The sequence below is a fragment of the Ambystoma mexicanum genome, chromosome 7q (assembly GCF_040938575.1).
Source record: "Ambystoma mexicanum isolate Mex_15411 chromosome 7q, UKY_AmexF1_1, whole genome shotgun sequence".
Taxonomy (NCBI): domain Eukaryota; kingdom Metazoa; phylum Chordata; class Amphibia; order Caudata; family Ambystomatidae; genus Ambystoma; species Ambystoma mexicanum.
The window spans coordinates 781,917,239-781,929,753 of NC_090941.1; the positions used below are offsets into that span (position 1 = coordinate 781,917,239).

The 12,515-nt window shown below is 41.5% G+C and overlaps 1 protein-coding gene across 1 annotated transcript in view; it reads left to right on the forward strand.

The window, feature by feature from the left end:
• PDGFD (platelet derived growth factor D) overlaps positions 1-12,515 on the forward strand; it is a 1,219,073-nt gene that overhangs the window by 681,618 nt on the left and 524,940 nt on the right. Inside the window, exon 3 of the mRNA XM_069640767.1 lies at positions 11,834-12,014. Coding sequence (XP_069496868.1) covers positions 11,834-12,014 — 181 coding nt within the window. The remainder of the gene's footprint in view (positions 1-11,833; positions 12,015-12,515) is intronic.

Sequence of the window (12,515 nt, forward strand, 5' to 3'; positions counted from 1 at the left end):
GAGGCAGGACAAAGAGAGGCAGGCTCAGGAAAGGGAAACAAATAAAAGCAGACTAGAAGAGAAGAGTTTTGATTGACTTACGAAAAAGTAAATGGTTCTCAGTGACCCTAAAAGTTTTCAGAAGAGAATTCCAGAGTTGTGCAGCAGCAATGGAGAAAGCTCACCTCCCACCTGTGATAGGGTATACCTGGGGACCTGCAGAAGACTTGCATCTTGTGAGTGTAAGGAATTCACAGGAACATACGGACAAAATGTATGTTGTAAGTAGTCTGCACCCAAGCCATGAAATGCTTGATGTACCATGCAGAGGGATTTCAAATGGATTTTTTTGGCAAAAGGGAGCCAATGCAGGGATCGAAAAACAGGAGAAATATGTGCTCTAAAAAAAGTGCACTTTGCAACTTGGGTCACTCAATTTTGCAAAACCTGAAGGTGATTAGTCAGAAAGCCCAGCTGAGCTAGGTACAGCAAGTTGCAGTAGTTAATGATACTAAACACCAATGCTGCCACCAATGGGTCATGCAGATGCAGTGGAAGAAAGTAGATCACTTTCCGAAGAATCTTCAGCTGGAAGAGACCAGACTGACAAAGTGAGCTAACTTCGGATGCAGAGGACAGTGATGAAGACAATTTCACACCCAAGTCCTTGACCACAAGTACATGAATAGGCAAAGGGCCAATAGAGGATGGTCAAAAGGCTGAGAACCATAGAGCTGATGCTAATGGTGGGCCGACCACCATCACCTCTGTTTTATCTCAGTTTAACTTAAGCCAGTTGTCTCCCATCCAACAACCCACCACCTCCAGGCAACCCCTCAGCTGAGATGGAGTATGATGATTCAGAAGATTTAACTGGACAATGATTTGCATATTATCGGTGTATGAGTAGCACCGGAAGCTGTGGGAGTGAATTAGGGCGACCAATGGTTGCATATAGACATTAAAAAGAACAGGAGACAGCGCTGACCCCTGTGGAACCCAACAGGTCAAAGGGGCTGATCCTGATAGAAAAGATCATAACCACGAGAAAACTGTCCCTGTAAGGCATACTCCAGAAAGACGATTGAGCAGGGTGGAGTGGTCGATACTATCGAATGCAGCTGATATGTCTAGCAAAATCAGTGCACCCACTCCACCTTGATTAAGGAGGCAGGCCATGCCATCCACCAACGAAGCGTGCACACTTTCAATGTCCCGCCCAGGGCGGAAGCCTGGTACTATACTATTCTATTCTATAGGTGTTTTATATTATGCCAACATGCCCACAGGCCTCAGGGCGTTCACAAGACTTACAACAGTGAACAATCAAAGAGAAAACAGGGACTTGTTGGGTGTCCTGACCCACGTTTGGACTATTATGCTGCAACATTTGGTGCTGTGGGCTTAGGAAATCCAAGATGGCGGAAAAGCCCACATTTGCGCCAGAATCAAGGAGAACGGTGCAGTTTTGCGCACACCAAAATGGTCCCCTGACCTGCCACCCACCAGTGCAAAGAAAGATGGTTCTGTTCAAAACCCGTTTTTATTAATGTCAAATATTGCTAAGATCATGGGCCCAGAACCACCACACAAAAATCCAACTATGGTTGAGTGTTTTACTTTACTCTACTACAGATCCATATCAATGCCATGTCAAGCAAGGATCATATACTATCAAGTAAAATCCTTTCCTTTTGAAATGTATTAATTCAAGACAGCTGTCAAAAATAGGTGCAGTACCGGCATTGGACACTGACCAGCGCTGGCGCTCTATAAATCCTGACAGGAGAGCTGTCTTGCAGAACTGGGCAGTGAACAGAACTGGGTCTTATGTAATTAAAAGTTCAAAAGACTTGCCTTTCCTGAGAACTCTTAACACCCCAGAGACCCACACCAGGAGGCAGGCTATCACATGGCCCTATTGATTGAGAGGGAGGGGACTTCCCTGCAGCCTGCTAGACCCAATACAATAGACCCTTTCAATTGAATGGGGTATGCTGATTTTGGGTGTGGACTGTAAACAGTGCTCTGCCTGGAAGGAGAGACATGTGATCCCTGACTCCCCCAGTTCCTAGGGGCGGGCCAGACAGGACTGTGGATTCATATTGCAGCAAATATATGTTTAAGTTAAATGCTTCTAAAATCTTGTTTTAAGCTCACAGAAATGTACAATTTGGGGATCCTGAAAATGAAAAATGCCCTCACGATTTGAGCCCAAATTCCACTTTGTACGGTGTTCTGGGACCGAACCCTGCTATTTATTGATATTGCAGACACTGTGTTTAGGATAGAGACATAGTAATTTCCAGTAATATGCTCAGGGAAGGGGTGCAGGTCTGTGTACATTTTGAGGCAAAACCAATATGGCGAAAGTCACTAAAAAGCACAAAATGTTGCCATTTGTGAAGCCAGGCTCTGAGGGGGATCAGAGTTGGGCGAGAGTGTATCTTAAATTAATCTGTGAAATGTGTATGTCATTTCAACGACCTGTGTATCTGGGAAACCTGTTAGTTATGAAAAATGCATTTTCTAAGTAAAAGCAAAGGGGCGTTTCTTCAATAGACTGTAAGACTTTGACTCACTCTGACACACTATCCCTTCTCAAATCAGGTCACAGAGAATCCTTGACCTATCAAATCATTAAAGGGTTGGGCATGCAGAATGAGCAGACCCACCCACTTTCAAAACACATAAAAAGAGACTGCTTGGCCAGGCAAGACATTCACTTTTCATTTTCTTGCGGAGCATTTTGCCGGACCACACAACATCTAGAAGGAACATCCAGAACTTAGTCTCCAGATAGACTACATAACTTAAAGCAAAGGCCTAACCCACAAGCTGAGAACTCTTCTCAGCAGGCCTTCAGAATCCAGCAATCCAACCAAACTATTCTACAGCCGGGAGAGCTGTTGGATTCTTTGCCAAGAACTTTTGCCAGAACAGGTAGCAGACCCAGAAAGCAGTGCTGTATCCAGAGATACCAGAACCAGGGTGACCCAGACCAGACCGCTGTAAAGTGCAGAGCAGAGCTGACCCAGAGAGTTGTGACTTCAGAACCACCCGCCAGGAGTCCAGTCCCAATCTGCTGACCAGACCTTGACGGCTTATTTCAAATTCATAGTGTGAGTACGCAGCCAGAACTATGCAAAACCAATCTCTTAGTTTAAATAATCTAATTCAAACTATTTTAACCTATTCGAACTGCATCATAAGGAATCGTGTGTCCATCCTGTTGATTCAAACCTTCCAAGCGCATCTGTCATTCTGAAACTGAAATTTCATTTCTGTAAATCTACCTCCACTAAATTGTCCGTATCTCTTGAAACGTTTGTGCTAGAAGCTAAGATTCTAAGCTTTCCAACAAGCCTAGAACTGACTTGCTACTTCTTATAGTTCCGTCGTAATCGCGATCGACACATTCGGAAAAAAGTGCCGCAAATTGACAGTTCGCTTAATTTCAACCACGTGTAAAAATATCTGTCTTTTGCTTCCATTACTGAATCCCGTTTTCAACCTGATAACCATCCCTGAATCATTGGTAGAGCTGACCTGAACTGATTTAAAGTATCTCTCACTCACCCTGAACCTCTAGAGGGAATTAAAAGCATGTTCAGCATATTTTTCACTTCATTGCCACCACATTTAAAAGGATCTTGCCTGCTTTAAATTCATACCTGTTTTCCTCTAAGTTCGCTGGGGGGAACTGGAAATTTGTACTGCATTTTGTATTCCTGAGAATTGTGTGCTCTCCTTCCATCTCCTTACCTTGCATAGGGGGGGAGGGAATTGTCAAAGAAAAAGTGATCATATTATCTTTTGTTGAAATCATATCAAGTTTATTTCTGTGCTGCATTTTTCCCTCATTGCTTTTCCCTGAAACCATAAACGTATTTTCTGCTACCAAATCCTTCCAATACTAACTCCTCATTGATTGTAAAGAAGTGTGCTAGTGTCAGATTATCTATTGTTGATAAACATTATATTCATAAATGTGATATCAAATATTAATTTATTATAAAAGTGTGATATATATATATATATATATATATATTGTTTAATTTTCCCAATAAATCTTTTAAATTGCAAAACAAACCTACTTCTTGGCTCAGTGAGGTCAGGGTGATTTAAAGAGAGGGGCGTTATATAAGGGTTTATCATCCAGAGTATAACTTGTCATAAAAATATATAAATAAGGGCTTCCCTTGAGCAATCCCAGACAAGGCACTGACTTAGTGGGAGTGCTTGATTGGAGTCACTTAACAGACTGTTCTCAAAAATTCCTAGTCATCTCCTTTGTCAAAGAATTTGTCTTCAAACCCTTCTTAAACTGTGAATTGGGGGAACCAGTCTAAGTGAACGCGGAAAGATGTTCCATGTGGTAGGAGCCCAGGAATCGAAGCTGATTCCTCCAAACCTCTTCAAAAGATACTGTGGCTGGGTCAGAAGGTCATCCTTATTTGAACGCAGAATGTGCCTAATTGGTGCTCTCTTAATTTGTAAACAGGGGTAAGGTGGAGCATCACCAGCCAAACATTTATTTATCTACCATGCTATATGCTTTAAAGTGGATTCTCTGTTGAATGGGGAGCCAGTGCAGTTTCTGGCAGGCCCAAGAGATATGCGCCCTTCAGTCCATACGACAAACCGCATGGACCATCCCATTCTTAATCACTTGAAGCTTTTTAATGTTAGTTTGAGCTGTTCCAACCAAAAGGCTATTACAATAGTTTACTCTGATAAATAGGAGCGAATCTGCCTGCCATGTAAGCAAAAGAGGCGCTCAAATATGAAACAAGCTTCATAAAAGTTAATTGGGGGTCAAAATAAACCCCCATGGTTTTTACATGTTCTGAGACCTGAATCATGTTAACTTCAATGATACTTCAATGATAAATGATCAAGTTTTTTAAACTTAGCGTCAGTAAAATCCGAGTTTCTGTTTATTTTTTATTTTTTAGAGCGAGTGAGTTTCTAGCCACTCATATTTTGATGGAACCAAAGACCTCACTTACCCTTGCTAGATATCCGGTATGTGACCCTGATAACTCCAGGATGATCTGGGTGTAATCTGCATAATTTGCAAACTTAACAACAAGGCTTTCCAGATCCAGGACTAGAGTATACATTGTACAACAAAGGTGGCAGGCAAGAGCCCTGTGTAACCCCAGAGTTAAGTGGAACCTACTGTGATTGGTAGGTTCCATGTGTTAATATCCCCGCAGAAATATTGTGATACAAAAATATTGCCATATTTTTGTGGCGATATTGACCCATGGTCCCTGCGGGGGACACCCCTGCAACCCCTGCATTATTTTAAAATGTGTGGGGGACACCCCCAAAACCCACGCTCCCACAAATTATCCCCCCCAAAAATATTGCCTCTGGCGAGACAAACGGCCATATGTACGGCAATATTTTTGGTGGGGATATTTTGTAGGGATATCGATTGGTAGTCATTCTTAGCCACTCTTGCCATCCTTGAGCCAAGCAACAATTTCAACCAGTTTGCAGCAAGGTTTGAACATTTGCCTATATACATCAACCTGTGCGCCAGCATCTCATGGTTCACCAAATCAAATGCGGTGGGCGGGTTGAGCAACAGCAGCAGTGCTAAGCTGCCTCTGTCTATAATCTGTGCTATATTAGAGTTCAAATCAAGTAATGCAGTCTACGTACCATGCTTTGTTCGAAAACCTGATTGTTCTATAACCAAGATTTCTTGTTGCACAACAAAACTCTGATACTGATTACAGGTCACTTTATTGATAACCTTCAACAAGTAAGGAACATTCGTTATGGGTCTGTAACTAGCAGGGTCATTGGGATCAAGAGTAGTCTCTTTTTGCAAGGGGGCTATCCATGCTTCCCTGATACTCTTTGGAACATAGCCTTCCTGGAAGGCACGGTTTATAAAACTGTGACCCAGGGAACAAAAGATGATAAAAACTCTTTAAAAAATGATACAGGAAAGGTATTTCCCTTGCATGGTTGAAAGGGGTCAAAGTAATTAGCCTCTTCTAGGAACCTCCCAAGCAGAGAGGCAATCGATGTCATGTCTCAAGAAGTTTCATCAAGAAGTGGAAAAGGGATATAGGGCAAACATTAGAGAAAGTAGTGGGATCAAGAAATGGCTTCTTGAGAAGAGGGATTATAAGAGCATGTTTTAATGCTGGGGGAATCTCCCCAGAGGAGCACTAGAGATTATCTGCATGGGCCACAATGCGAGCAACAGAGCGCATAATCCCCTTAAAAATGGACAATGAAATGATATCAATGGAGAGGCAGAATTAATTTGTTTAGTTGCAGCCACTATTTCGGCAGCTGAAAATGAAGGAAAACAGACGAATAGTTGATAAAAAGAGGGACTCAGCGTATCCATTGCATATTTTCCCCATTTTGAAATGTGACTGCGAGATGTCAGCAATCTTCTGGAGAAAAAAACCTAGACATGGAATAGGAAAGCATCTTTGAAGACGGAACAGATACCTGCAAGGTAGATTTAGAGGGCAACGACCGTACATAATGAACAAGTTCTTTTGGCTGATACAGCGCAGTGTCAATATGGTTAATGGAAAAAGTATGATTGGCATCAAATATAGGTTTATGATAGGCCCCCGCAGTTTGACACAGTAGCACCTTTTCTAAAGGGTAATACGAAATGCACCATATTGCTCTGCTTGTCTACATTTAAGCCATAGCTGCTTGAGATCTTCAGTCAACCAATGTATTGTAGGTCGGCCTCAGACTTTACAGATTTGTATTAAAATAGCCAAATTAGGAGTGCTTGATAGACCAGAGGACTGGAGGATGTGGGATGCAATAGCAGAGGGTTCAATAGAGTGACAACTCCACCTAGTAACATTGTGAGTGGAATATTTGGGTCGACAACAACCAAAAGACATACTAGATGGAACAGCAATATTATCTGACCAGGTTACCTGAAGTACAGGAAAAATGGATATGATAGTGTCTAACGTCTAACGTGTTCCCAAGCTGATGCGCAGCTTCAGTCACTTACTGCAAGAGACTCAAGTCAATCATAGCCGGAATAAATTGAGTAGCTAGATGATCTGCAGGATCACTAGGTTTGAGACTCAAATCACCAGCTACTGCGATGTTGTCATACTGTAGCTAAAGGCTGGCCATCAAGTCTACAAAAGAATCTACAAAAGATAAATCGTAGCAAGGGTGCAGGTAGGCAATCAAAATATGGACTAAGAATGAAGTCATAAGCTGAATCCAAACTAATAACAATTCAATTTTGGCTATAAAGGAGAGCGGTAAAATAGAAGCCTTAAAAAGAGATTAAAGTTAAGGCAGCACCTCCTCCAGGATGGTCAGATATATGACCAGAACAAAGTATACTGTAGTCGACTGGGAGTGATTGTACCACGGAAGGGTAATGTCTCAGAGAGCCAAGTTTCTGTTAAACATAGGCAATCAGTAACAAGATCTTGCAAAACTTCAAAACTAAAATTCTAGAAATCTAAAACTCAAGTTTACCATGACAATTGACTAGACCAGCATATTTATCTTGGACATGTTTATCTCACAAAAGGAACAGCTGCTTTATTTGAGAAACAACACAGGAATATTGCTGGGGTGGAGGTTTCCCTGCAAAAGCAAATAGAGATGAAAATAACCTCCAAATAACCAACATCTATAGCAGTCAAAAGATCAAGGTTAGTGCACTTGACATAAAGTAGATTGGTAACTCAAAATGAGTGAAAATAATATTTTGCTGTTTGCTTAAAAAAAAAACACCTCCTAAACAATATTTAGTCTGCTCTGCTCTGTAAAACACAAAGTCCAGAACCAGAAACTGTAACAACATCTGTCACAATATGCTGGGGCTCACCATTGACACAACCCATTTAGAAAATGTTCAGCATGTACATTCATCCACAAAAGTATCATCTATAAACATGGACAAACTATATGTCTTTTGAAAATATGTTCATGTTGCAAAACTCCACGAGTTATATATCGATATATATAAGAGCAAAGAAAATGTGCTTGTGGTGGGATTTGTGGCTAAGCGTTGTTCCTTATACAATTCCACACTCCTTCACCAATCTGCACCAAAATGTGCATAGTTGCCTGTAAGGATCCTCCGGACATTACTGGCTACATGTCATTTGGACACTACACCCCTTTCCCCGGATTTCAGCTAAGGTCAACATATGTTTGTGGGTTTGTGGTTTGACAAAGCTTTATTCCTTATAAACTTCCACAAGGTTTCACCAATCTGCACCAAATCTTGCATAGTTAACTGTAAGGTCCCGATGGACAATACTGGCTATACGACATTTGGACACCCACCCCGTTCCCCAGATTTCAGCACCTTCACACATGAGACTGCTTGAAATTGGCGAAACTTCAACGTGGTTTTAGGAGGACCTGTCCTGATACAAGGAACAACACTTGAGGTCCAGGCACTAGGATGCATGGTTTCCAAGATATTTGCACTGCAATGCACTGCAATGAACTGCACCATGGCAGGGTGAGGCGACAGGTGGAGAGAGAACACGGAAGGTCCCAGTATGCAGCAGCACACCAACTCTCACCTCCCCCCAACATCTGCCTTGGGGTATGTCAGCCAGACACACGCCCCCATTATTCATGCAGTTTATTTCAGGGTGCAAAGAACATCAAGCGATAACGACCATAGAGAGGAGGGATTGGAAATCCAAGGAAACACAGACTGATAAAACACTAAACTAAAATCGCAAGAAAATCTCAAAGGAGTAAACCCTTCGTCAAGACAAATGATAAGGACTGGGCTGCCAACAGACCCTGCAATAAGTCACAAACAGTATGGAGAAGGACCATAGGTAAGGCAGGTGGAGGATCACTGCAAAACCCAAGCATAGTTCAGCAAAACAATACAAGATGCAAGGGAACTCTCAGTTCAGTCATCTATCAATTTCTGGTAACAATGTTCAGTTCAAGATCAAGGACAGCGCAGGCGAGATGTGAGCCAGAGCAGGTCAAACACAGAAGAAGGGATCAGGAATGCATCTGGATTGAGAAAACAAGTTTCCATTGTCCAAATAGTTGGTGACATAAATCAACACTATTCAGGGGCTATTTGTTATGGGATGTTGGTGGACGATGACATCACATGCAAAGTCATGAATGCATGCCTGGAAGATTACAGGAGTTGTGGGATAGCTGCACTTGGTGTCCCACTGACACAAACACAGCCATCAAGCCTTGAGTGCACCAGTCACAACTGAAACGTATGTTTTTCCCTGCTCCTAAAATACCAGCTGTACACCACTCATGAGACAGCCCTTCCTTAAAACCAAGGTAGACTAACGATACAATACCATCTTCTCCACACAATAATCCCACAGATGGCAAGAGAACGCATTAAATAACCAACAGAGAAGAATGTTCCAAATGTGATCACTATGTGAATCTATTCGAGTGCTTTATGAAGATCATGTTTAAAAATTGAGTTGGACCAACAAAATATTTAGCATACAACCACAGAGGTCCAGCTTTATTTATGCTTACTAAATAAACACATATATGCAAATGTAACCTTATTTATTGTAGTGAGGTATAGAAAGGACTGGGTGGTTCATTGATTGGTTATGCTAAACACAATTGATGAATACATGAATGTGCTCGTCTGGAAAAAAATTCTAAAATATAACAACAGCAGACAGTGACAGTCTTATCCACCATTCTTAAAAAGTGTTTCTGAGGCCCAACTCATTTTATGTGAGAAACATGAATGGTCTCCCCATTTTATGGTTCTCACCTTTACTACAAATAACCAACCTCCTAGAAGTCCCACTCAATGACATGATGCAGTGGTGGCTGGCTACCACTGCACACCAGCAAGGAAGAGAAAGAGAGACATGTTGCAGCCTTGCATAGAGACAGTGTGGAGAGCGATGTCGCAGGACCATCACCTCCTGTTGAGTTCCCGCAAGCAGTTGCAGTTCCACTAACCCACGAGGGCTGAAAAGGGGGAAAGGAACCCTCATTACCCAAACCTAATGGGTTACTGCATGATAATTGTGCCTGGAACACAAACTGGGCATTTGATCTTTCTATGCCACCATTTCTGACATGTGGTGACCCCACACTGAGAAAGTGGGAGAAGCTTAGCCCCCTTTTTTGGAATGTTCCTAACACATACATGCCCCGGGTGGTGAAGACAGGGTCAGATTGGTTATATAAAGCTGTCCAATCCGCAGATGAGGAGGAAGATTTAAGCAGGGATCAGGAATCAGGTGTGGGTGTTTCAGGTGAGATCAGAGTTGGAGGTGGGGGACGACCAAGAGAACAGCAGGAGTAAAGAGGGAGTGGTGGCTTATGGAGAGATTAACAGAGAAGGTGAGGCATTGGCTTTGGGTAGTAGTTCTGCAGTCTGAATGTGCATGTTTGAGGACAAGCTGGTAGATAGCTTAGTATAGTAAGTGAATGTGAATTGACTGATACAGTTCGAAAGCAGGGTGTTTGTGTTTTTGGTGGGAGGAGAGTAATAGTGATTGGAGAAGAGTCGTTTTGGGTCTAGGAGAGTAGTAGTAGGCAGAGGAGAGAGGAATTGGCCAGAGGAGAGTACTAGGTGAAAGATATGAGTTGTAATGATGAGGATGGGAGTAGAAGGGAGGGAGTGGAGCACTGAAACATCAGAGAGACAGAAGATATGTGGGAGGAGTAAAGTGGAGGTCTTGTAGTCAATAAAAGTAGAAGAGTAGAAGTGAGCGTGGGTATGTGTTAACCAGCCTGAATCCAACCTAGTAAGTACAAGGCACTATCTCAACTCCCCATTAAACCTTTGGATAGAATGGGAACAGTTAGGAAGTTCCTGAGGGAGTTTAGATAGCTGGCACGTAAAGAACCAACCACAGAATTAGACTGTGATTAAAAGGCAAGGGTCAGCATTCGGAACCAGACAACAGACATTACAGATCCCCAGGTTAGGGAGGACGGACAATACAAGAGGATAGAGAGGGGGATGCCCTTGGGACCCACACATTAAATGAGCAATCCCTTGAACTGTCGCTATGAGTCAGAGTGTTTTCTGTGCCACCTGTGACAGTTTAGACATTCGCATAATTGTCAGCCCAGACATGTTCTCATCAGAAATGCAATTGTTTTTTTGCTACCCATTTCCTTCATTTAGAAAAAAAGAATAGTTCATCTCATAGATCATTTGTTTAATTTAAAGTGTGTTTTAGGTGGTGCTATATCACAGAAAGGGAAGACATCTTCTATTCTGTTTAAATCTGTTCTTTTGTTTTGTCATTACTCATGGACAAAAGCCTTGAGCAAATCAACACAGGAATAAAATACCGTTTTAATGTAATATATGGCTACTCTGACAAAATGCATTCAAACAAAACAATATAAAAAAATGCATCTTCAATGACTTGATACTAGATGAGTTAACATAGTTTGGTGTGTGTCCAGTATAGAACATCTCATTGTTCACACAGGGCATGCTGCACTCTGTATATTACCCACAAAGTTGGAGGTAGACCGCTGTTACGACCATAGTAATCTGCCTATGAAACTTTAGTTGATGGGATACTTAGCTTCCCAGGCAAGCAGGCTAACCATCCTTTGTTAATGAAAATTATTTGAAAGCAAATATTGCTTGAAAAACATAATTTGTAAAAGATTAAGATCATTGCCACTGGGATCTAATTTAGCCAGAATGTGACTGTTCTGAAATGTGTTCTTGTACACTTGAAAAATAATTCCTAGTTTTTATTTGGGATTTAAGGAGCAGAATTGTCACAGTCATTCGTCCTCAAGTATTGAGCCGATTCTGATCACATGTCTGTGATCCTTCTCAGTAAATTGATGCTACATCTTAATTGTCCCATAGGTATGACTTTGTAGAAGTGGAAGATGTATCGGAAACCAGTACAGTGATCCGAGGGCGATGGTGTGGTCACAAGGAAGTTCCACCAAGACTAACATCCAAGAAAAATCAAATAAAGATAACATTTAAGTCAGATGACTATTTTGTTGCTAAACCTGGATTCAAGATCTATTACTCTGTTGTGGTAAGTTGGCTAATAATACATTTAATAATTATATAATTAGTTTTTGCTTGACATTATAAGTGGAAGGCTTGCACCTTTTCATAATCAGGTCTTCAGATCAAAATAAGGTAAATACTTTGCGCTGTTGTCATTAGTGATGTGATTGACATGTAGAATTACTAAAGAAAATATTAACATGGGCCAACTTTGACTTTAAGGATGACCAATTCATACCACTGGACTGCCCTCATATTATAGAATACATATATTTTAGAGAGTTTTTCTACAGTGCCATGGTAAAGGAAAAACATGTAATAACACACAATGCATTGTCATCCTCATGGAATTATTGAACTATAAGGTCTTAGTCTTAGCTTGTGACCTACTACCCTCTGAGGAACAAGTTACTTGATCCCTCTCCCACCTTTACAATCAGTACTGAATAGTCTATTTGTTATAGAGCACTCTCCCATCTTCCAAAGTATAGAACGTAGAAACATTGCCTTTCATATTCTCATTTGA